The following is a 26668-nucleotide window of genomic DNA, read 5'->3' on the forward strand; positions in this document are numbered from 1 at the left end:
TAGTGTTTTATAATTACACACACAGTGATATACATGTGGGGAACCATTTTTTCCAGGTCTCCAGATAAATGTGTTCCCCCCTGTGTTTTAGTGTAATGGACTGATCTATAGGTTAAACTTGTTCTACATAATAGCAACAGTTAAATACATCACCAGCATCACTGTAGAGTTTTATAATTACACACACAGTGATATACATGTGGGGAACCATATTCCCCAGGTCTCCAGGTAAATGTGTTCCCCCCTGTGTTGTTAGTGTAATGGACTGGTCTATAGGTTAAACTTGTTCTACATAATAACAACAGGTAAATACATCACCAGCATCACTGTAGTGTTTTATAATTACACACACAGTGATATACATGTGGGGAACCATATTCCCCAGGTCTCCAGGTAAATGTGTTCCCCCCTGTGTTGTTAGTATAATGGACTGGTCTATAGGTTAAACTTGTTCTACATAATAACAACAGATAAATACATCACCAGCATCACTGTAGTGTTTTATAATTACACACACAGTGATATACATGTGGGGAACCATATTCCCCAGGTCTCCAGGTAAATGTGTTCCCCCCTGTGTTGTTAGTGTAATGGACTGGTCTATAGGTTAAACTTGTTCTACATAATAACAACAGTTAAATACATCACCAGCATCACTGTAGTGTTTTATAATTACACACACAGTGATATACATGTGGGGAACCATTTTTTCCAGGTCTCCAGGTAAATGTGTTCCCCCCTGTGTTTTAGTGTAATGGACTGATCTATAGGTTAAACTTGTTCTACATAATAACAACAGTTAAATACATCACCAGCATCACTGTAGTGTTTTATAATTACACACACAGTGATATACATGTGGGGAACCATATTCCCCAGGTCTCCAGGTAAATGTGTTCCCCCCTGTGTTGTTAGTATAATGGACTGGTCTATAGGTTAAACTTGTTCTACATACTGTTTGTTAATTTTAAATCACATGGATGCAGTTTGTGAAGTTTAAATGAACGAGAGATCACCATGAATGAAACTATTCTTGAAAGTAAATGGTAGTGCAGCTGAGATGAATAACCTTAAACTAGTGTGTGAATAAGAGCATGTCCTGTATTAGGATATATTTACAAATAAATCTGACACGTTAATTCTAGTTGTTAGACAGCAGTGTGAAAACCTCTGACTTGCGGTGGAGCAATAAAACCTCTGACAGTAGTTCATTCAATACTTTAAAGTATGTATTTAATCACAAACTACCTAACATACAACATGAAATGTGAAAAGAACATACCGCTATAAACACATATTCCAAATAAACCGACGCTCAATGAAGCGACTGAAAAAAACTTCATGATTTTTGCACATGCGCGTTAAAGGGGAAACAGGGGGAACTGAATTCTCCGTAACACCGGCGCTGTCATGTTCTCCTATGGGACAGGCAGCAGTGAATGAAATATTAAACGCTAAATAATCAACATTTGTACAATCTCTGGGTATTTTCAACATTTACTGCATCTGCTTTAATGTCAGTTTGGTATATGAAGTGGAAGATTGATGTTTATAATGACTTGTTATTAGGTCGTTCTTGTTAACACACAGTACATTATATTAGCATACATTACATAATGCCATATCATTAAGTAGTAGAGACAATATACAGTACAGAGATTAAAGTTTTTTTATGTTTTGTTTTTTACATAAACTAATCTCCCTTCACTTTCCTGAGGATTCATAATAATAATCATTTTGGTTAAACACTAAGCCATGTGGCTGGATTCATAAGGTTTACCTGCACTGAATGAACAGATTCATAAACACATTACCGTACCTTTAACATTATATTGCAGGTACATGAAATAGCTTCATTCATCTCTTATTTCATGAGTGATTAATAATTGATTCCTACATGTAATACATTAATGAATTCATTATGAATATGCACAAGTTCATTTTGTGTAATGTAAGTGGTGGACAAGGTACACAAACCATGTAGTTGAGTTAAAGTAGAGATATCCAAGGTAACATATTACTCCAGTAAAAGTAGTAGTAAAAGTAAAAATTCTCTTTACCTCCACTAAAGTACTAAACTATTTACCTTCAAATGTACTTAAGTATGAAAGTAAAGTAGCATAATGATTTTTATGGCTCTAATGTTTTATGATCATTTCTGTAACAAGACTCTTGATTAATCAACTCATTTTAGGTGAAAAGACTCGTGTGTCATTAATTAAGCTTAACTGACTAAGCTAAATTCGGTTATACCTATTAATTAAGATAAACATGTAACATTTAGTGCTGAGCAAATGCTAAACAATAACAGTATTAAGTAGTGTAGCGTCGCTACTGGGGGCCGGCACAGGCTTTACCCAGGAAGCCTTGCGGCAGTGGTGTCTAAGCTCACCGTGGCCGTGTATCCCGTTGTTGGGAGTGGGGTGGCTGCGGTGAGGGTAGGGTAAGTAGATTATATGTTTGTCTGATGTATGATTGTATGTGTGTACGAATCGGTGTCTGTCCCTAAACCACTGAATGAACTGCCAAGTTCACTAGCAGCTCTGACGCTATCCTTCCTACTCGCCGGCGCCACAGTATATTAATGACATCAAATTCATTATATTTTAAACAAAGCGACATACAGCTAAAAATGTTTGATAAGTAGTGGAAATGAATGGGGATGTTTGGAACTCCACAACCCGGAAGCTGCGCAGAAAAATGTCCCGCCCCCTTTACAACGGTTCCCTATGGGAGTGTCGCCACTCTGTTCTCTCTACCGCTCTGGTGTACAGTAACATACAGCTAGAGGAAAAGGAGGAGCTCTTAACTCGTACTTTAACGCTATTCGAAACGCGGAATTATTAGTTCGGTTTATCCGCCTTTTATATAACAAGGTAAGTTTCAGTCCACAATTTAAACATAGTTTACAATTAATGTGCATTCTTTAAAAGATAAAGAAATATGGAGCCAGGAGAGGGCATTAAATGTAACCGTTTCACCATTCGTCACTGAGAGAGAGAAGTACTGAGGTAAATTTAGCTGAATGTTTAACATTTGTTCGATATTCGGACTTTTGTATAAATTATCGTGTATTGTTAGCTTAGTTTGTTTATAATTGAGTCTAGAAGTGGTGCTTTTTACAGGCTGATTACACAGATTATTACAGTGCACGTTGCACAAGAGTTTGCATGTGAGCGAGCATATCTGCTAAAACCAGCGTACGTAGGTAGCTGGTTGTTCTAGATATGTTTATGCTGGCACAAGATGGTTACGCTGGTTTGAGCAGCTTGGTTAGCTTTGTTATACACTGCCTGGCCAAAAAAAAGGTCACCACCTGGATTTTACTAAGCAAATAGGTAAGAACCTCCCATTGGATAATTACTGCATGGGTGATTATGTTTCAGCTGGCAACAAGTTATTTAACCCTAACTGATGCAGTGAGTAGCTTCTCATTTGTTAAACAACCATGTGGAAAGACACATCCTGTGCTCGTGGAAAAGATGTTAATCTGTTTCAGAAGGGTGTGGTCGGAAAAAAATCTTGAATGATCGTGATCGGCGATCACTTAAACGTTTGGTGAAATCAAATGGTAGAAAAACTACAGTAGAGCTCAGGGATGTTTAATAGCTGTGTAGCCTTAAGAAAACCACTTGTCAGTGAGGCTAACCGGCAAAAATGGCTTCAATTTGCTAGGGAGCATAAAGATTGGACTCTGGAGCAATGGAAGAAGGTCATGTGGTCTGATGAGTCCAGATTTACTCTGTTCCAGAGTGATGGGCGCATCAAATAAAAAAGAGAGGCGGCTGAAGTGATGCACCCATCATGCCTAGTGCCTACCGTACAAGCCTGTGGGGGCAGTGCTATGATCTGGGGTTGCTGCAGTTGGTCAGGTCTAGGTTCAGCAACGTTATGTGCCCAAAGAATGAGGTCAGCTGACTACCTGAATATACTGAACGACCAGGTTATTCCATCTTTTTTTTATTTTTTTTCTGATGGCACGGGGATATTCCAAGATGACAATGCCGGGATTCATCAGGCTCAAATTGTGAAAGAGTGGTTCAGGGAGTATGAGACATCATTTTCACACATGGATTGGCCACCACAGAGTCCAGACCTGAACCCCATTGAGAATCTTTGGGATGTGCTGGAGAAGACTTTGTGCAGTGGTCCAAATCTCCCATCATCAATACAAGATCTTGGGGAAAAATTAATGCAACTCTGGACAGAAATAAATGTTGTGACATTGCAGAAGCTTGTGGAAATGATGCCAAAAGTAACTGACAAAAGTAGACAGAAAAGATTTCCAATGATTTCACTGTTCATTTTAAATGTATTTTGTTCATAGAAACACATTTAGAATGTAATGCCTGCAGCTAACCAAAAAAGTTGGGACAGAGGCAAAAATTGAAAAATGTATAGAACATTTAAGCTACAGCTTTCCACAATAAGCATGTAAAATGGTAATAGGTGAGGGAATCATGATTTGGTATAAAAGAATGATCTACAAACGGATCAGTCTTTTTAATCAATGATTGGTCCTGGCTTACCTCATTGTGCCAAACTTCATGAGAGAAGTTCAAAAATAACATTTCCCAAAGCAAGCTTGCAAATAATTTAGTCTTCCCTGTCTTTGTGGGCAAAGCTGGAAACCACTGTTGAATGTGTGCAATCTTTGAGCTCTCATACAGCATTGCATGAGAAAGTGTCAAGCCCCTGTAATAAATATAGCCGACAGAACATCAGAAAACCATTGTTACTTAATATAGTCTAACGCTGCATCAAGAAATGCAACCTGGAACTCCTTTAAACAAAGAGAAAACCATCAGATCTATTCAGAAACGCTTCAGAGTTCTCTGGGCCAGAGCTCATCTCAGGTGGTCTGAAAAACAGCAGAAGCGTGCTGTGGTCAGATGAGTCCATGGTTTAGCTTGTTTTTAGGAAAAATAGGAAAAATGTTGAACCGGTTCCACTGAGATTGAAATAGGCTAACAGAGGTTGCATCTGTGGCAATGAAAAACCAAATCTACCTTTCTTCCTTAGACACAGCCATTAGTGTTCTGTGTGCCCAATTCGATAGCACTGAGACTAGAACCTGAGAGCCTGTGGCTTACTGCAGTCCAACCTGCAACTGTAGGGCATGAAGACTGATTATGAGACTTTAAAGGACGGGACGTAAACAAAGAAAACTAAGCCTGCCTCACATTGCCCGACAGGTTCTGTCTTGCAGTAACTTGCAAGTTGTAAAATTAATTTGGTTAAGTGGTTTATTTAGTAGCTAACAGAGCAATTACTTTTTTACTTACATTTTCCTTAAATAAATTAACTATATTTAAAAAGCATGTTATTTTTTAACTTGGGTTATTTCTGTCTAATATTAAAAGTAATTTCATGTTCTGAAACAGGTCAGTGTTGCAAATATGCAAAAATAGAAGAAATTGAGAAGAAAGCAAATAGCTTTTTCACATCATTGTATCTTTATTATATATGATTTTAAAATAGTGTCCTGATATAGTTACATTACATTTAGTTTTGTTTTTGCTTCCTAGAGCTTATGATGTAATTTTCTGTGTCTGCATATAGAAAAACCAATATGGCTCGGCGGGTGGCTATAATCGGAGGAGGCGCCTCTGGACTGGCTTGCATTAAATGCTGCTTGGATGAGGGTCTAGAGCCTGTGTGCTTTGAGAGCAGCGATGACATCGGAGGACTCTGGAGGTTTAAGGTGGGATGACATTGATCTCCTTAAACCTAATGCATGAATACATACATTTGTTCTATAGGTAATTTAATTTCTCAGATATTACACAGATTTATCTGATTCATGTCCCCTTCTTTCTCATATGCTACTATTTGTAAGATCATTATGACTAAAATATGCAGCTGTTACATACATACTGTATTTGCTGCAATCTAAAAAGCTCATTCCAAACTCATGGGCATAAAATGCATTGGTTACCCTTTGCTCATTTGGGAACTTTTTACACTAGATTTTGTTAATACTGTTGGACAGTTGGGTTATTAGCCCTGTTTCTACCCTCTTCTGTGAACTTGTGTAGCCTACTGCTGTATGTCTGAGCTCTTTTGGTTTCTAAATGTTTCCAATTCTTTACAAAAAGACTTGCATTTGATTCGGGCTGCTCTAGCAGGGTAAATATTTGATTTGCTGACTTGTCAAAAGAGTGATATAGTGGTGTTCAAAAAAATAGCAGTGATTTTAAAAAAGCGAATAAAGCACAAAATCATTATAATAACTTTTATTTCCATAAATGCAAATGCACTGAAAATACTACACTTTCAATTCTAAATCAAAACATTAGCAACATTTGGCCAGTTTGTGTTCATCCTTTACAGAAAATTAAGAAAAATGAATATTAGGCTCTTCAAAATAATAGCAGTGCCAGCATTTTTCTTTAAAAACTCAAAAAATTTTTACTTTACTTTAAATTACTGAACTAATATTTAGTGGCAGAACAATTGTTTCCGAGATCTGTGTTGCATGGAGTCAACAAACTTCTGGCACCTCTGACCAGGTATTCCAGTCCAGGATGATTAGACTACATTCCACAGTTCTTCTGCATTTTTGGGTTTTGCCTCAAAAAAGCCGTTTCAGACTTCAGCCCACAAGTTCTCTATGAGATTGAAGTCAGGGGATTGAGCTGGTCACTCTATTACCTCAATCTTGTTTGTCTGTAACCAAGATGTTTTGGGTCATTGTCATGTTAAAACACCCATTTTAAGGGCATTTCTTCTTCAACATAGGGCAACATGATCTGCTCAAGTATTCTGATATATTTAAACTGATCCATGATCCCTCGTATGTGATAACTAGGCATAACACCAGGGTATGATAAACATACCCATATCATCATTTAGTACCACCATGCTTTACTGTCTTCACAGTGAACTTTGGCTTGAATTCAGTGCTTGGGGGTCGTCTGACATACTGTCTACAGCCACTAGACCCAAATAGAACAATTTTGCTTTCACCAGTCCACAAAATGTTGAGCCGTTTCTCTTTGGACCAGTCAATGTGTTCCTTGGCAAATGTTAACCCATTCAGGACACGTCTTTTTCTTAACAACGGGACTTTGCAAGAAGTTCTTGCTGGTAAATTGGCTTCATTTAATCATCTTCTGTACTCACTGGTAAATTTAGATGTTCCTTGATCTTTCTGGAGGTGATCATTGACTGAGTATTTGCTATTTTTGAACTGCGATCCAGTTGAACAGTAGTTCCACGCTTCCTTCCGTATCTTTCAGGTTTTGGTCACTTCAAGGCATTTGAGATCATTTTAGCTGAGCAGGCTATAATTTGCTGCACTTCTCTGTATGTTTTTTTCTCTCTACAATCAACTTTTTAATCAAAGTACGCTGTTCATCAGAACAATGTCTGGAACAACCCATTTTACCCAGTATTTCAAAAGGAAATGTGCTATGACCAACCTGTGCAACATTTGCCACCCTCCTACCTTAAATAAGGGCCAAAACTGACACCCGTTCTTCTGCATTCCAATGAATGACTTCACCTATTGAACTCCTCACTGCTATTATTTTGAACAAGCCCCTTTCAATCAATGCTTCGATTACTCAGAATGAGTGGGATGCATGTCCTAATTGTTGGGTTTGTTTTGTTTTCATTACTCTACTACACTTTCAAGTAAATTTTTTGCTATGTAGAAATAGCATTTCTACTAAAAACAGTGATTTATCAGGTTAATGGTGTTGGACTGCTATTATTTTGAACACTACTGTATATTGGGACTTTGCCACATTAAATGTACTTAGCTTCAGTTAATAGAAATAGTTTACAATGTTTTTTTCTTCTTCTCATTACAGGAGAATCCCGAGTCAGACAGGGCCAGCATCTACAATTCACTGATTATCAACACCTCAAAGGAGATGATGTGTTTCAGTGATTTTCCCATCCCGGCTCATTTCCCAAACTACATGCACAATTCCTACATCATGGAGTATTTTCACATGTATGCAGACCACTTCCAGCTCAAACGGCACATTCGCTTGCAGGTGAGCTAGCAACAAGTTTGTTTGAATAAACTTGTCAGACTTTAAATCAGAGTACAAAGATCATAATGGTGTTATAATTTTTAAGTCATCAATGAGAAAAAAAACAGAGACAACTGAACCTATAACATAAAAGTTTCCATCGAGCAGGGTAATAAATAATCTTCCTAGTTTATGCCACTGCATTGATGTTAAGTCAAGAGACCATTCTGTTCCCTGCAGGTTGCTGACACAGTGATGTAATTGGTCCACGTTTCTTTGTTTTTTTTTCTATAAAGGGTCTAAAAAATAATGCAGTTTTTTTATTTTTTTCAAATCTTCAGCATTTAACAACATTTTCTGGTTTTACTCATCCTTACAATATGTGTTTTTTAGACAAAAGTTCTTCATGTTACTCCAAGGCCAGACTTTGCACAGTCTGGTCAGTGGGACATAGTGACCGAGGACAAGGACGGGAACAAAGAGAAACATGTGTTTGATGCTGTGCTAGTTTGCACTGGACACCACTGTCACCCCCATCTTCCTCTAAAAGACTTCCCAGGTAAAGAAGCACAACAGCCAGGTTCTCATTTGTAATATGCAGCATATAAAACATATTCCCACTAAATACTAGTGCTGGGCGGTATGACAGTACATTAGGTTTACTGTCTTTGATAACTCATACTGTATGGATGGATGGATGAAGCAAATCATATAATATTGTTTGCAACTAAAAGCGCTATGGAGCATTGTACAGATTAGATACAGCTCACAAGTTAGCCAGGTAGCGTTAGCATGACAGTGTTAACAGATGAGATTTCCTCAATATGGTAAAAAAAAAAAAAAGAAACAAAAACAGATGGAGGATAAAGAGAGGAAGACCAAATAAGAACCTGCCAAAGAAATGAGGCGTGTCAGCAGTTTAGAACAGACTAAAACACTATACTGCATGGTTTGTTGAGCCACGGCTGTTGCAAACAACAACATTATTAATGCAGTAACAATCCACATATGCAAGGACTCAATTCCTCTATAGAGAGTCGAGAAAGAAGCTTTCAGAGCAGTAATTAAAATAGTGGATTCCAGGTATGTCTTACAGGGCAAAAAAAAACTGACTTTCAGGTCAGTTGCTAAACCAACGTTATAAACAAACTGGAAGCGGAGATATTTAAAGTCGTCCAATTTTCTACAACACACCTGTGGTCAAGTTATATAGTGGTGTTTGCAAATGTCATTTTATTTGTTAAAGGGAGAACAAAGGGTAGTAGGAATAAAATACTTAAATATTAAATAAACAATAAAAATTGTATTTATTTCACGCATACTGATTCCATCATATATTGTGTCATTTTGTGGGGCCAAGCAAAGCTTATAGTACTCAAAACCTTCACTGTATACATGGTAAGATTAAAAAATTTTATATTCAATGTACTTATGACAGTAGAATAAGCCACAGACATATAAAAAGTCTCAGTCATACAAAAAAAACATGCCATGATATATCGTGAAACCGTCAGAATGTTAAAAAATTTATGGTCATACCGCCCAGCCCTAACTGATACTATAACATGTTTGGTGTATAAACAGCTTAAAGCTTCAAAGCTTCTTTCCCTGCACCAAACTATAGGGACCTTGCTTTGTGCAAAGGCACACAGTCATTCTGGAACAAAAAAAAGCTTAACCCAAACTGTTGCCACCAAGTTAAATGATATAATTTATTTTATTCAACTGTTCACAATGGATTTGAATTAATAATTAGGATGGGTCCCAATACTTTTAACATAATGTCAGCATTGCAGTTGCAGCAGCAGCTTTGGTGACAGACTGATCTTTGGACTATGTTTGTTTACCTATTAACTGGCCAAGTAACAGAGAGGCTGTGCACATACTGTGTGGATGTTAATCAGATACTATTTTAACCTTGAGCATACAATCATATAGTGCAGTGGGTCTAAGAGCAAGCACACCCTCCCAGAATCCACACATTATTACAACAGTAAATGCTGATTTCATTTAATCTATAAATGCACCTATATGTTTTTATTGCAATTAACTTTTTAGGCCTTTAATTTTTTCTACATTTCATCATGAAACCGATTTTATTCCTAATCAAAAAGCATTTGGATTTGTATATCTAATTGTAGATTATATACACAAGGAAAAATGTCAGTTATGCAAGGATGATTCAAGCACATACTAAATTGTTAATGTAGACACAAGTTAAACCTTGTACCTGTTATTGTCTTTTAGTATTGTTAATGAGTTACATTTTTATGAATGCCCCATATAACAACATGATGTGCATAATTGTATGTTGGATACAAATATCAATTACCAGATGCTTTTATACAGTTGGAATTCCAGCCAGCTACATTACAGTTGTCACAGTTAATCAGGCTGAAGAACTGTCAAAAGCAAATCAACATCAAAATGCTTTGATTTGCCAAATACTGAATGCACAAGCACAATTTTTTTTGCTGTGGTGCCATATATGATACAAAACAGTACAATGGCATAACACTACCAACAACGATTAAATATATCAAAATCATAACAACACACAATATGTCACTCTTCTGCAATGGTGAAAGGAATTGATGGATAAATAACCATTATATAAATACAGGTATAATACTTACAAAATTATATGTAAGTAGTGTATTTAAATCAGAATATAGATTTGGACATTATGTATATACTGCGTATGCAGATTCTACACCAGATAAAAGTAATAGTAATGTGCTAGTCATTTTTAGTTCATCATTGGGCAATACAATAAAGTGCTTTATGACAAAAATATAGGAGGTGTAGAAGCATTGTGGAGTAACTTCTTAGGTGGCATTTTTGTGCTTTGATTCTATTTTTTGTTTGTTTTTAAGGTAAACCCTTGTTATGGGTAGTAAGAAAGTCAGCTTGTAGACCTTAGCACTGTGAGAAACTGATCAAGAATTACAGATGATATTAAGTTGCAATAAATTCCTCTAAAATGCAGTTAATAATATAGTTACAGCATATACAATGTTTTCTATTTGAAATGTTGAATTTGCCCTAATATAATACCATGACCAAAGTAATACATTTCTTTTCAGGATTTGACACATTCAAGGGTCAACACTTCCACAGCCGAGACTACAAAATTCCAGATACTTGGCGTGGCAAGAGAGTGGTTGTAATTGGAATTGGCAATTCAGGAGGCGACATTGCGGTGGAGCTTAGCAGGGTGACCAAGCAAGTAAGTCTGCTCTGCTAACACAAACAAATTAGAACTCCAATTGCATGCAAATCTTTCGACATCAGTGCCTGGCCTCACAAATGCTTTTTTGACTGAAATTCATGCAGACACACATATGTATTTATGTATTTCTATATGAAGCATTACCAGAAGCGTGGAGGCTTTTGTAGCCATAAGGCAAAGACAATTTTACTGCCCATAGTTTTGGAATTGAATGTCCAAGTTCATGGTCAGGTGTCCACATACTTTTGGCCATACAGTATATTATGAATAATGTAACACTACAATTGTTTTATGTAATACTAGCATGCTGAACAGTGAGAACCACTGTTGCCAGTAAAACACTGGACTGACCTTCCATAAACTTTTTGCATCTCTTTAGGTTTTCCTGAGTACTAGGAGGGGGTCCTGGATCCTAAATCGTGTGGGAAAAAATGGTTTTCCATTGGACGTGGGCTTCAGCAGAGTATTTCGAATGCTCCAGAAAGTTTTACCTTTTGAGTATGTCTGCAACAAGGGGGAGAAATTACTCAATGAAAAATTTAACCATGCGCTGTATGGAGTGCAGCCTAAACACAGGTACAATAAAAGTTGTGTAGTTTAAATAAATGCAGATTTACATACAGTGTTTCTTCTATTTGTGCATATTTCTCACACTTTATTTGATAGATAATTCAACTACTTTAATACTGTATTAGAAAAGTAAACACTATGTTTTTTTAAATTATGATTTGGTTTATTGAAGGAAATTGTTGTTTAGCCTTGCCTGTCCCTGTGTGAAAAAAGTAGTTGCCTTGTTAGCTGCTAAATTAACCAGATAACCAAACTCAATTTTACTAGCCACACTCAGACGTCACGGTGGCTAAGTGGGTAGCACTGTCGCCTCACAGCAAGAAGGTCCTGGGTTCAATCCCCATGCGGGGCAGTCCAGGTCCCTTCTGTGTGGAGTGCTCCAGGTTCTTTCTGTGCTCTGGTATCCTCCCATAGTCCAAAGACATGCAAGTGAGGTGAATTGGAGATACTAAATTGACTATGACTGTGTTCGATATGAACTTGTGAACTGATGAATCTTGTGTAACTAGTAACTACCATTTCTGTCATGAATGTGACCAAAGTGTGTAAACATGACAACTAGCCACACTCGGGCATGACTACTGTCAGACCTGTTAAACCTTAACATATCTTAAACAGAACCTTTCTGGCAATGTGAAACTGGCTAGCAGCACAAGAATCCACGTTCTAAAGAGATTCAAATACCTGTCTGGAAAGGTTTATAAAGTCATTGCTAAGGCATTGGGACTTCACTGAACCACACTGAAAGCCATTTCAGAACTTCCCCGGAGTGGCCGGCTTAATTTTACCAAGAACACATTAACAACTTATCCATGAGGTCACAAAAGAACCCAGTCAAACATCTAACACTGCAGACCACACTTGCCTCATTTAGTGGCAATTTACATTCCCACTGGGCTAAACTGTCCTAAATGGTCCTAAACCATTCATTGTGAGGAGTCCATGTCATTTTTTTTCCTGCAGGTACCTTGGTTTACTCTCAACTTTCAACTGCAACTGCAGTCTGTATTAAGCTGCACAGTATTAAAGTAGAAGTATTTATTGGAGGGGTGCCAATCATTGTAACACTTTTTAAAACCTGTGCTTTTATTATTTTTTTTATTAAATAAACTTAGATTCAAGGTTTGTGAGAATATGTTGAGTTTTCCAGTGGCTACACTGTTGCTGCACTTTAGTTGTAGGGGCTCATGATTGATAATGAGGTAAAGATTTTTCTCATGCACCACTTAAATTTTATTCATACTGCATTATTCTCCTGAGAAATAAATAAATAGTTCTCTACTTTTTAAAAATGCTGCTGCAAATTCAAAGAAACACAGTGATGGAAAGATACTAATTTTGTTATTTTTTTAAGCCATTCACATGTTTTCTTGTCACTGTCTGCCAGATTGTTTAGCCAGCACCCCATGGTAAATGACGATCTGCCAAACCGACTTCTGTCTGGCACCATCCAGATGAAGCCCAATGTGTCTGAGTTCCGCAACTCCAGCGTGGTCTTTGAAGACGGCACCACTGAGGACAACATTGACCTGGTTGTGTTTGCTACTGGCTACACTTTCTCATTCTCGTTCTTGCCCAGTGAAGTGATCTCAGTTAATAAAAATAAGACATTGCTGTATAAGTACATGTTTCCAGCAGGCCTTGAAAAGCCTACACTGGCTGTGATTGGCCTCATCCAGCCACTGGGAGCCATCATGCCCATCTCTGAGATGCAGGCTCGCTGGGCCACACGAGTCTTCAAAGGTAAGTGAGTTACAAAACTCAAACTCAACCATTTCTCCATTATGTAAAATATAATAAAAACAAGAATCTGTGATTTTATTGTATTTTGTAAATATAAACAAATGTAATGCCTGCAACACACTCAAAATGTTAGGAATGTTAGGCACAATAAGAAGGTGAATTTTTAACAGGTGAGGTTATCATAATTTGGTATGAAGGGAGAATTCACCAAAGGCTCAGTTATTACAGGCGACGATGGATCGTGGCTTACCACCTTGCCAAACTTCATAAGATTGCAAACAATTTAGGCCTTTCCTCATCTACCACATCATGTTGTGTAAAAATTTAGGGAATCCAGAAAAATCTCAGTCTGTTTAGAGCAAGGCCAGAAATCACTGTTAAATAAGTGTGAAATTTAAGTCCTCGGACAACACTGCATAGTCATCATGCTACTGTGATAAATGTAGCCACACGAGCTCTGGAAAACCATCGACACCCAGTTTTAAACTGCATTTAGAAATGCAACCTGAAACTTGAATGCAAAGTGAAAGCCATGCATGAGTTTTATTCAGAAAGGTGCCGAATTCTCTGGGCCCAAGCTCATCTCAGATGTGGTCAGATGAGTCCACGTTTCACCTTGTATTTGGGTAGAAGGACGTCCACCTCTCTGTACCACAGATGGAAAAAACCATGCTGATATATCAGCGAAAGGTGGAAAAGCCAACATTCGTCATGGTATCGGGGTGCATCAGTGCCCAGGGTATGGGTGTCCTGCAGGTGTGTGAAGGTACCATTGACATAGGCATATATTGGGATATTAAAGAGACATTGGCTGCCCTCAATGCAAATTCTGAGAAGTATGAGAATTCATGGTTATTTCAGCAAGACAATGCAGCTTGTAGATGTAGAGAATGTGTGCTTGACTGTTCGGTCAGCAGTCCATATCTGTCTGCTATTGAAAATGTATGGCAACCACAGACTCTTGAGCAGCTTGACTGTATAAAGTCTTTATTTATCTTAAGCATCAAGCAAGAATAGGCAAAAATACCCCTTGCTAAACTGCAACAAGATGCTACATGACTGCAGTGGGCTGAACTGCAAAGGAATTGTTTGTGTCTTCATGAATATGAATGAAAAATAGTAAAAACCTGGATGCACTTTAATGCATTTGAGACAATTACATTTATTTCTGTGATTACAGGCATCAGTAAGCTTCCAGCACAAAGTGACATGCGCAAAGATATCAAAGCAAAGGAGCAGTGTATGGCTAAAAGGTAACATCTGGTTATATTTTTGGAGGGAAAAATTAGACACTATGTCTAATCAGACATTAAAACAATGTGATTTATTTTAAAGATGAACATACTTTATTCTGCTGTATCCTTGGTTCATCTAGGTATGTAGCCTCCCAGAGACACACCATCCAGGTGGACTACATCCCCTATATGGATGAGTTGGCTAAACAAATTAATGTGCGGCCCAATCTCCTGTGGATGCTCCTGACTGATCCTGGTTTGGGTTGGAGAGTTCTGTTTGGTCCCTGCACCCCATACCAGTTCCGACTGAATGGGCCAGGCAAGTGGAAGGGAGCACGACAGGCCATTTTCACCCAGTTGGATCGTGTAGTCCAGCCACTGAAGACACGCCAGGTCGCTAAGCAGGAGTCGGGTCACTCCCACTTTTTTCTATTCCTGTCTGTATCTGCCGCTGCTCTGCTCTCAGCTGCCCTCTACGCCAGGGGCAGCCTGCCAGATGTTTCTTCCTTCCTAGAGAGGTTAAAGTCTAATCTGCCTTTGCCGAGGGTGATGCAATGATTTGCTTTAAAACACCTCAGTCATTTTTTTGTCTCCTATAGACTAAATATTTGGTAAAAGCTTCAATTATTAGCTTGATCAGAGATCTTCAAATTATTAGAGAATACTTTGGTACCTATACATTCAAATCTAGAAGCTAGGCTAAATAAGTGAGCTATGTTAGTTGTAAGCAAAATAGTATTACTAATGCTGCATTTGACAACCATTAAACATCTTTTTTTAATTATTAAAGCAATAAGCCACGAGAGGCCGTACGTTACTGTGATTTTAGCACGGGGATGACGTTTTTGGCACGACGCGAAGCGGAGTGCCTAAAACTTCTTTCCCCGTGCTAAAATCATAACAGTAATGCACGGTCTCGAGTGGCTTATTGCTTTTATAAAACGGCGGTCAACATAAAATATAATAAATACAACAATGTTTAATCATAAATGTATTTATTGTGTATAAATTTACAATAAAGCATTCTTCCGCGACGCAAGGTAATCCGATTAACAGTGTTGCTAGGCAACGTGAGGGCGAAAATAACATTAACTTTCTCTATTCAGTGGCGTATTAATATGGAATGATGTGAGGTGGTCCTAGGTGTGTGTTTATCGGGGATTTTACAACGGCTTCGAACGCGGCTCAGCCAATCAGATTTTAGGACCGGAACTATCCGTTTTATAATAGAATTTATACTCTAGATGTAAAAAAATGCTGTTTACCTATCAAAAATGAAAGCTAGTATATTAGCTGTTTACTACCTGACTAATGCTAGCTACATAAAACTACAGTTATTATGGTATTACTGAGTGCTTACAGTGCTTACAGTGCAAGTACTTATGATTAATATATAACTGTCCACATCAAGCACTTGTTACATCACTGAAGGTTTAAAGGCTGACATGCAGAAAATTACCTAAAATGTTGGAGTTTTTTTGTCCATGTGATCAGAAAGAAACTTTTAAGATGGTGACTTAAAAGGACACTAGGCAGGAATACCCTAAATAGGGTGCCAATCCATCCCAGGGCTTTGGGGTTTTGGACCCCCACCCACTGCAGCACCCGATTGCGATGATATTGTGGCGCCGGCGAGCAGGAAGGCGAGCGTCGGGACCTCGAGTGAGCTGCCCTTGGCAGATCTCTCAGTGGTTTAGGACGTACACTCATACATACACACATACATTCATACAACAGACAAACATATAAGCTACCTATCCAGCTCTCACCGCAGCCACCCAGTCTGCCACACTGGGATACACGCTGACGGTAAGCCTGGATACCACGGCTCCTCCCACTGACGCTACACTGCCCCCTCCCCAAAGGTCAACCGTCCCGGTGACCTACTCACCAGCGACCACTGGGTGGCTCCATGTCCGGACCTCACCCCATTACACTGCCGAGCCGCTGTTTCAACACCCCTGCTGCACCTGGCTTTCCATGCCCTCGCAACAACCCCGGGGCCAGCGCACTCAGACAGATCGGGCATATTGGCCCACCGAACCACCAGAGCCACCCAGACATCACAATCCCACTTCTGACACCAATGTGGCGCCGGCGAGCAGGAAGGCGAGCGTCGGGACCTCGAGTGAGCTGCCCTTGGCAGATCTCTCAGTGGTTTAGGACGTACACTCATACATACACACATACATTCATACAACAGACAAACATATAAGCTACCTATCCAGCTCTCACCGCAGCCACCCAGTCTGCCACACTGGGATACACGCTGACGGTAAGCCTGGATACCACGGCTCCTCCCACTGACGCTACAATATACTTGTCCTATAAAAATGCAGATATACTATAAGATAGTATGTTTGTACTGGGTTCTTTTTTTTAATTGCTGAGAAACACAATTTTGTGGCTAGGCTAGATTCATTTGCAGTTAATTATCGAACATTTATGAATTCATTGGGTGTGTTCGAAAACCTAGGGAGCTGCCTTGCTGTCTTACTGTCTACATAGGCAGCTGACTTAGTAGAGAGGATTCTAATAACTCAGTGACTTATAAGGCAGGTTATTCGAACGCACTACTTAGATAGCGATTCCATCGGGTTTAGCATTTCGCGTTTAGCATTTAGCATCTCGCCATTAAAACCAATAAACTGAGGTAGCACAGCACGCTAACGTCAATAACATCTCTCTTCATGTACCGATAACGGTTAAATTTCCTGACAAGCCCGAACTTGCAAATAAAAACACTCAGTACAAGTTTATACAAGTTAAAAATCAGTAATATTTTATTTACGTTTGAAAATAACATTGAAATAATAAGATGCCTCAGAAGTGTGGATTTTAAGGCATCTAGGATTTCGAACAGCCTCCTTCTCGGGAGCGCGCACAGGATGACGTAAAATGCTGCCTATGTAGACAGCACACTAGCTTTTCGAACACACCCATTGTGTCAAAAACCGAAGTATTTCATTGGTAGTGTCAAACAATTGGGTACGGTAGTACAGTGGTACCTTGAAACTTAACGTCAGTTGGTTCTGGGACTGGTGTTGGGTTTAAAATGCATTAAGTTCCAAGGTATTTTTCCCATAAGGATATTTGGGAAACCTGTTAATGCATTTCATGGTCCTGTGAACTTGCGTTTTTTAGGCTTATGTAGGCTTATGTAAAATAATGGGGTTGTTTTTGACACTTGTACACTGAAAATAATACAAATATAATATAAAAACACATAAATAATTTCTCAGAACCCCGGGCTGTAACACAAGTTTAAAAGAGAAACAGTGAGAAAAATCCAGCTAAACACAGATACATGTGGAGCTTTCAGAGTGAATCTGATGGTTATTCCACACAAATGCAGAATCGTCTCATGTGCCACACTTTGATGACGTTTTACCACAACGCTTAAGCCGAGCACTGAACAAAGAGATTGTTCATTGTTAATTTGAAATTAAATAAATAATTTTTTTTAAAACAAACTGAACTTAAGGAAAATGTTGAGTACAAATTTCTCGATGAAAGGCGTTGAGATTAAAAGATTATGAGTTTAGGGGACATTGAGTTACAAGGTACCACTGTATTAGGTTTGAGACCGACAAAATGATGTTTATAACAGAGTACCAATTTCCACATTTGTAGCAAATTAGGAATCAGGTGCTGAAATAATGTATTGCAAAGCCCTTGTCCTGTCAGCAAAATTGTGCAACTTAATTTCTGTTTCTTTTGATCACTAACTTTGCTATGTATGCAGGTTTTTTAATTAAATTATTGTATAATTGTATAATTTTTTCCATAGTTTATTTTTCTAAGTGATAGTTGTTGTTATTGTATAAATAATGGGTTTTAACTTTTTAAATTTATATCAATTTGTAACATGCAGATAAAACTTTTAATGTACAAAAAAAATGGTGTTAAGTGTGTTTTATTACAGTTCACACCAATGCCATTGAAAATGTTTTTTTCAGTCTTATTCTGTTTGGTGTGCAGAAAATTTGAAAAAATTGTAAAGTACAATGGAACTGACAGAACAGCAGAAATAAGAATTTAAAGACAAATTAATAAACTGTAAAATACTGAAGAAAGTGTGCTATAACACTAAATGTCATATTAGTTTCTGTAATGTATCGAGTAGAACCAGAGCAGTTACTTTGGGTGTGTTTGAAAACCTAGGGAGCTGACTTGCTGTCTTACTGTATACATAGGCAGCTGCCTCAGTAGAGATTGACTCATAAGGCAAGTTACTCGAACACACTACGTAGACAGCGATAACATTGGGTTTCGTTTACTAAGCTAACACAGTTAGCATCATGCCATTCAAACCAATGGGATGAGGTGGCACAACGCACTAGCATGTCAAATAACATCTCCCTCCGTGTACTGAAAATGGTTAAACTGTCCCTGACAAACCCGAACTTGCAAATAAATACACTTGTGCAAGTTTATACAAATTAAAAATCAATAATCATTTATTTATGTTTGAAAATAACTCAGTTTGTTGCCCCACACCGTCTGCCATGTTTTTTTATTTTCTGTGAGAAAAGTTGTGCCGCATAGGATGACGTAAAATGCTGTCTATGTAGAGAGGTCACTATAGGTTTTCAAACACACCCTATATCGACATCTTTATTGAACTGTCGTCACACGCACATCGACGTCATCACGTACACAATACTTCTGTCACGTGTCCGTCAACTACATTACATACATGACAGTTTCTGGCAAAGTAATTATGGCAGAGGTACTGTATGTTTTGTTCTTCATAAAAATTTAGCATCTCATCCCTACAGCTATGTGTGTGTCCTATAGATGCGTGTTAATTAGCAATATTTAATAATATTTACACATATAGCTATTATGTACATCGTGTGAATAAAAAAGCAATGTGGATGTAGCATTATAGAGCTGTTAAATGTTTAATCATAGCAACGACCATGTAAAAGCTGGTTGAGGTCAAGGACTGCTGCCATCTACTGGAGTAGTACTTTATCCGGGTATCTTTGGCATACTGCAAAAATTGTTGCATACTGTATACTGCATACTTATTTGAAGGCTATTTTAAACACAGCAAAATATGAAATATATAAAACAATGTTAATGCGACCTTGGTAAATAAAACTATCAATTTCTATTAAACGCACAAAAATTTTATTATTCCAACCTTTAAACGTCTAGTGCAGTGGTGGGCAAACTACAGCCTGCGGGCCACATACTTAGGCTGTTTAATCCGGCCCGCTGAGTATTTACAAAATTGTCCTAAAACTACCCTCTGGAGTCGCTTATCACACCAGCGTGATCTAACCACTTGGCTGGTTTACAACGTCACACATAAACCATTAACTTATGTAGAAAGTTCTGCTTTAAACGCTGAATTGGTTTTGTTTAGACGGCGATACACCAAGTAGAAACAAAGATAAAAATAATAAAAAATACATTTAAAAAATCACATTCACGCATGTGTAATTGTGCACATAATGGGATGAGTCTGGTGTTTCATTTATATTTAAAAAAATTCTTCCTTTTATCACAAAAATAAATTACTTCCAAATACCCACCCCCGCACCCACCCACCCCATCTGTCAATTTTTAAAACCCAGTGTGGCCCTTGAGCCGAAAATTTGCCCACCCCTGGTCTAGTGTCTCTAGAAATAATAAAAAAAACTTAATATACTTTCAATAATTATTTTACTGAACATTGCTTAAATCAACTATTCTCTATTTTTCATGACTGACCCAAATTACAAAGAGAGAGAGAGAGAGAGAGAGAGAGAGAGAGAGAGAGAGAGAGAGAGAGAGAGAGTCTCTACAACAAGCTACATGCTGTACAGGATGATATTCTTTAGATTTACATTTATCTGTATTTAGCAGACACTTTTATCCAAAGCGACATACATACATACAGTGTATCACAAAAGTGAGTACACCCCTCACATTTCTGCAGATATTTAAGTATATCTTTTCATGGGACAACACTGACAAAATGACACTTTGACACAATGAAAAGTAGTCTGTGTGCAGCTTATATAACAGTGTAAATGTATTCTTCCCTCAAAATAACTCAATATACAGCCATTAATGTCTAAACCACCGGCAACAAAAGTGAGTACACCCCTTAGTGAAAGTTCCTGAAGTGTCAATATTTTGTGTGGCCACCATTATTTCCCAGAACTGCCTTAACTCTCCTGGGCATGGAGTTTACCAGAGCTTCACAGGTTGCCACTGGAATGCTTTTCCACTCCTCCATGACGACATCACGGAGCTGGCGGATATTCGAGACTTTGCGCTCCTCCACCTTCCGCTTGAGGATGCCCCAAAGATGTTCTATTGGGTTTAGGTCTGGAGACATGCTTGGCCAGTCCATCACCTTTACCCTCAGCCTCTTCAATAAAGCAGTGGTCGTCATAGAGGTGTGTTTGGGGTCATTATCATGCTGGAACACTGCCCTGCGACCCAGTTTCCGGAGGGAGGTGATCATGCTCTGCTTCAGTATTTCACAGTACATATTGGAGTTCATGTGTCCCTCAATGAAATGTAACTCCCCAACACCTGCTGCACTCATGCAGCCCCAGACCATGGCATTCCCACCACCATGCTTGACTGTAGGCATGACACACTTATCTTTGTACTCCTCACCTGATTGCCGCCACACATGCTTGAGACCATCTGAACCAAACAAATTAATCTTGGTCTCATCAGACCATAGGACATGGTTCCAGTAATCCATGTCCTTTGTTGACATGTCTTCAGCAAACTGTTGCAGGCTTTCTTGTGTAGAGACTTCAGAAGAGGCTTCCTTCTGGGGTGACAGCCATGCAGACCAATTTGATGTAGTGTGCGGCGTATGGTCTGAGCACTGACAGGCTGACCCCCCACCTTTTCAATCTCTGCAGCAATGCTGACAGCACTCCTGCGCCTATCTTTCAAAGACAGCAGTTGGATGTGACGCTGAGCACGTGCACTCAGCTTCTTTGGACGACCAACGCGAGGTCTGTTCTGAATGGACCCTGCTCTTTTAAAACACTGGATGATCTTGGCCACTGTGCTGCAGCTCAGTTTCAGGGTGTTGGCAATCTTCTTGTAGCCTTGGCCATCTTCATGTAGCGCAACAATTCGTCTTTTAAGATCCTCAGAGAGTTCTTTGCCATGAGGTGCCATGTTGGAACTTTCAGTGACCAGTATGAGAGAGTGTGAGAGCTGTACTACTAAATTGAACACACCTGCTCCCTATGCACACCTGAGACGTAGTAACACTAACGAGTCACATGACATTTTGGAGGGAAAATGACAAGCAGTGCTCAATTTGGACATTTAGGGGTGTAGTCTCTTAGGGGTGTACTCACTTTTGTTGCCGGTGGTTTAGACATTAATGGCTGTATATTGAGTTATTTTGAGGGAAGAATACATTTACACTGTTATATAAGCTGCACACAGACTACTTTTCATTGTGTCAAAGTGTCATTTTGTCAGTGTTGTCCCATGAAAAGATATACTTAAATATCTGCAGAAATGTGAGGGGTGTACTCACTTTTGTGATGCACTGTACATATACAGTCTAGGCAATTAAGGGTTAATGGCCTTGTTCAAGGGCCCAACAGTGGCAACCTGGCAGTGGTGGGGTTTAAAACAGCAATTTGATTACTATTCCAGTACTTTAACCTTTAGGTTACAATTGCCCCTTTAGAGGTCTCATGTTGAAAGATGTTTAATAGATTTTTACTACATTATATAAGTGTTATTTAAGCAGCCAGGTAATTTTGCTGTGTTATGAAATGCCTTTCTTGCAAACACATAAAAATGATTGCCAGTAGAATTGAGCTGCTTTGAATCATAGTATTTATTCAGTGCTTTTCTCAGAGAAATTTGTATTTTTTCTGGTTTTATTGCTTCTTGCAAATGTACGATTTTATCAGCATCAACAAAATTATTTTTTTTATTCTATTCGAACTTCGCACATGTGTATCAGCGATTAATCTCTGGACTCGGGATAAAGATCCTCTTGAAGGTAAACAAATGATTTAAAATTTGAGCTGGACGGTTCCTGAATCACCCTGGTTAATGATTTGAATCTTCATACTGAATCAGGAATCATGAGTCCGAGGTCTCAATTAACCTCAATTTATGCATAAATGATGTGTAGTTTTTGTATATGTATGTATATAGTTATATACTTTTTTGCACATTTGCCTTTTTTCAGCTTGGTTGTTTTTGTTTACATAGCTATTTAAAATATTTCATTTTTACTCTATATTCTAATTGGCACACGGGTGTTTGTATTGTACACTTTCATCCACACGACATGATGACTAAACATGTCAGTGCAATCATTTATAGCGATGCCACACAGCTTTAGTCTATTGTACGATTCCATAAGGCTCTGTTGAGGTACTGGCGATGACGCAGACGCCAAGCGTACTGGTGGCGCACGTTCTTCTAAATAAACCCAGTTTATAGCAAAGCCATTTTAGCGTTCTTATACTAATAACAAACTGGTGCTGATGTTACAGGAGATGGGGGATTTCTTTATTTGTGAAACCGATATAAAAGTATAACAAATCATGAACATCCCTCATTTTAACACAAGGAGGTTGCTATGGCCATAATATTTCGACTTTAATCTCGTAATTATTTTGACTTTAATCTCATAATTATTTTGACTTTAATCTCATAATCATTTTGACATTAATCTCGTAATTATTTCAACTTTAATCTCGTAATTATTTTGACTTTAATCTCATAATTATTTTAACTTTAATCTCGTAATTATTTAGACTTTAATATTGTAATTATTTTGACTTTAATCTCGTAATTATTTACTTTAATCTAGTAATTATTTTGACTTTAATCTCGTAATTATTTAGACTTTAATCTCGTAATTATTTTGACTTTAATCTCGTAATTACTTTGACTTTAATCTCGTAATTATTTAGACTTTAATCTCGTAATTATTTAGACTTTAATCTAGTAATTATTTTGACTTTAATCTCGTAATTATTTTGACTTTAATCTAGTAATTATTTACACTTTAATCGTAAAATTATTTTGACTTTAATCTAGTAATTATTTAGACTTTAATCTCGTAATTATTTTGACTTTAATCTAGTAATTATTTAGACTTTAATCTCATAATTATTTAGACTTTAATCTCGTAATTATTTTGACTTTAATCTAGTAATTATTTAGACTTTAATCTCATAATTATTTTGACTTTAATCTAGTAATTATTTTGACTTTAATTTCGTAATTATTTAGACTTTAATCTAGTAATTATTTCGACTTTAATCTTGTAACATTTCGACTTTATTCTCATGTTTTGACTTTAATCTCAAAATCGAAATTTATACGACTTTATTCTCAAAATCGAAATTTAAAAAAGATTTTTCTTTAAAGTGGCCCTAATACCCGCTGTATTGTTGTTCTACATTTAACATATTTTAATTTTAACTTCACATTTTTAAATTTTGTTCCATTTGTTGTTATTTGTATTTAAATTGTGTTTGTTTGTTTTTGGTGTGTGTAATTTAAAATTAAAATCTGTAACCTAATAATGTGTCTGTGGATCCTAACAGTTGTGATTTACTTTATTTGTTGGACGGGAGGGGGAGATGGGTCTTAAGTGACTCAAATGAACCTGATCGTATTACTGAGTGACTCAGATTAAAGCGAGTTTATGAAAGGAACCGATCTAATAAGAATTTGACTCATCATTTGAACAGTATATGATCGTATCTACTGATGTTCTAGTTCATTGCAAGATTGATTCTTTCTTTAACAGTTATTAGGAAGCCCCGCAGTGAAGCAGGGCATCAAAAAATTGATTGAAACTCATAATGTTCCTCCCCACGGAAATCTTTAGTAAAAGGCGAAAGATTTAAACGAGATGAAGAGAAACAAGAGTATACAGATCAACCGCGTGAGAGCACGACCACAACATAAGCTATGTATTTCCACAATAGAGTAAGCTCCCACTTATTTCAGATTAGTTTCCAAAGTAACATATTATAATTAGTAAAAGTAGACATTACAATGCTTGCTTTAAAATCAACTCAGAAACATAAAAGTACGTTAAAAATAATGATTTATTTTTACTTTTTTTAACTTTTGCATTGCGGTGCATGATGGGAAACGCGATGTGGCCACGCCCACTTCTAAATCTTATCTGTCCTGGTTTAGCTGTAGTTCTGCGGTGACCGCTGTATTCTGTATTCTTCCATATAAACTCAAAACTCAAAGGAAGCTTTATTGGCATGACTAATAAGGACATTCGCATTGCCAAAGATCAGTTGCTGAGAAAAACAGAACAATAAGATAAAACAAATATATACAAAACAGGTGCAAAAAAATAAAGTAGAGTAAAATATTAATAAAAATAGTGCAAATTAGTGAAGGCATACCGAAGCTTTCTGAAGCACTGAAGCTTTCCTCCTAACTGTATCACAAAAGGTTCATTACGCGAAGCTTCATAACACAGTGCACATTAGTGACATCTGGTGGCCAAAACCTCAAAGTGCTTTGTGTATCTAGTGGACAAGGGATCCTTTTATTTACAGCTTTTAAAACTATGTTCCAGTGCATTAAAATACATGACATTTGATGTTTAAATAAAAGCAACTGATAAAACTAAATGGTTTGTTCTGCATGTCTTCAAAATGTCATTGCTGAAGTGTACACACGTTCATGGTTGGGCAGAATACTTTGATGTATACAATAGCGGTTACTGAGAAGCTTCATGCAGCCAAAGCAGCCAAACTGTCATCTGTCCTTATTCTTCTTGACCTTTCTGCAGCCTTCGACACAGTGAATCACAGCATTCTCCTGTCCACTCTCTCCAACCTTGGAGTAACAGGTTCAGCATGGCAATGGATGGCCTCCTACCTAGAAGGGTGCTCCTACCAAGTGTCATGGAGGGGATCCATATCTCCCCCATGCACTCTCTCAACCGGTGTTCCTCAGGGCTCTGTACTCAGCCCACTTCTTTTCTCTATCTACACCCGCTCTCTGGGCAAGGTCATAGCCTCCCATGGCTTCTCCTACCACTCCTATGCAGATGACACTCAGCTCGTTCTGTCATTTCCTCCTTCAGACACGCAAGTCTCAGCTCGCATCTCAGCATGTCTGCGAGATATCTCACAATGGATGTCGGCTCATCATCTAAAACTTAATCCCAGCAAGACAGAGATGTTGCTCATTCCTGGAGATCAGTCTCCAACCCAGGACCTAGTCATTTCTCTGGATGACTCCCAGATCAGACCATCCGATAAGGTAAGAAGTCTTGGTGGTGTTCTTGATAACCAGCTGACATTCTCTCCTTATATAGCCAACATGACAAGATCGTGCCGGTTCCTCCTGTACAACATCAGGAAGATTCGGCCATTTCTCTCCAGGGAAGCTACCCAGATTCTGGTGCAATCACTTGTAATCTCACGGTTGGACTACTGCAACTCCCTTCTGGCTGGAGCTCCCATGTCCACGATTAAACCCTTACAGCTCATTCAAAATGCAGCTGCCCATCTGGTTTTTAACCAACCCAAACACTGCCACATCACCCCACTGCTGCGTTCTCTTCACTGGCTTCCTGTAGCTGCACGCATTCAGTTTAAAACACTGACGCTCGCCTACAAAGCCAAAAATGGACCAGCCCCAAGCTACCTTCGGGGTCTAATCAAACCCCGCTCTGTACCACGCAACCTCCGAGCCTCTAGTCTCGCTCGACTTGAGCCTCCATCCAGGACTAGAGGAAGACAAGCATCAAGGCTCTTCTCTGTACTAGCGCCCAAATGGTGGAACGAACTTCCTTTGTCTGTCCGAACATCTGAGTCTCTTGCTGTCTTTAAAAAAACGATTAAAAACCCACCTCTTTACTAAACACTTAGGCTGACTTGTACTTATTTACTAACAATCTTTTCCATTTAAAA

The 26668-nt window shown here is 38.2% G+C and overlaps 1 protein-coding gene and 1 non-coding gene across 4 annotated transcripts; one reads left to right on the plus strand and one right to left on the minus strand.

Annotated features, from left to right (window-relative positions):
* Positions 1–2781: 2781 nt before the first annotated feature.
* LOC134320640 (flavin-containing monooxygenase 5-like) lies at positions 2782–18135 on the plus strand. 3 transcript variants are annotated; one of them, XM_063002141.1, is made up of 9 exons: positions 2782–2876; positions 5563–5704; positions 7818–8006; positions 8379–8544; positions 11072–11214; positions 11597–11793; positions 13175–13530; positions 14711–14783; positions 14906–18135. In XM_063002141.1, exons 2-9 carry the CDS (start codon positions 5573–5575, stop codon positions 15321–15323), a joined length of 1674 nt encoding a protein of 557 aa, XP_062858211.1. In that variant the 5' UTR covers positions 2782–2876; positions 5563–5572; the 3' UTR covers positions 15324–18135. The 3 variants fall into 3 exon arrangements, with proteins under 3 accessions (XP_062858211.1, XP_062858213.1, XP_062858212.1); XM_063002142.1 differs by lacking the exon at positions 2782–2876 and adding an exon at positions 2997–3011; XM_063002143.1 differs by lacking the exons at positions 13175–13530; positions 14711–14783; positions 14906–18135 and having other exon boundaries at positions 11597–11839.
* Positions 18136–24537: 6402 nt separating this feature from the next.
* On the minus strand, positions 24538–24653 carry LOC134320948 (U5 spliceosomal RNA). The gene has a single exon (XR_010013757.1). It is a non-coding gene; the product is annotated as a U5 spliceosomal RNA (small nuclear RNA).
* Between the last annotated feature and the right edge of the window lie 2015 nt (positions 24654–26668).

This window comes from Trichomycterus rosablanca, chromosome 9, assembly GCF_030014385.1.
Source record: "Trichomycterus rosablanca isolate fTriRos1 chromosome 9, fTriRos1.hap1, whole genome shotgun sequence".
Taxonomy (NCBI): domain Eukaryota; kingdom Metazoa; phylum Chordata; class Actinopteri; order Siluriformes; family Trichomycteridae; genus Trichomycterus; species Trichomycterus rosablanca.

What these genes read in the sequence shown, in the direction of transcription:
- LOC134320640 (XM_063002141.1), top strand. Translation starts at nt 5,573, where the DNA reads ATGGCTCGGCGGGTGGCTATAATCGGAGGAGGCGCCTCTGGACTGGCT. An exon ending in GAGGACTCTGGAGGTTTAAG is followed by an intron (nt 5,705 to 7,817) that starts GTGGGATGACAT and finishes TTCTCATTACAG; the next exon opens with GAGAATCCCGAGTCAGACAG. An exon ending in GGCCACACGAGTCTTCAAAG is followed by an intron (nt 13,531 to 14,710) that starts GTAAGTGAGTTA and finishes CTGTGATTACAG; the next exon opens with GCATCAGTAAGCTTCCAGCA.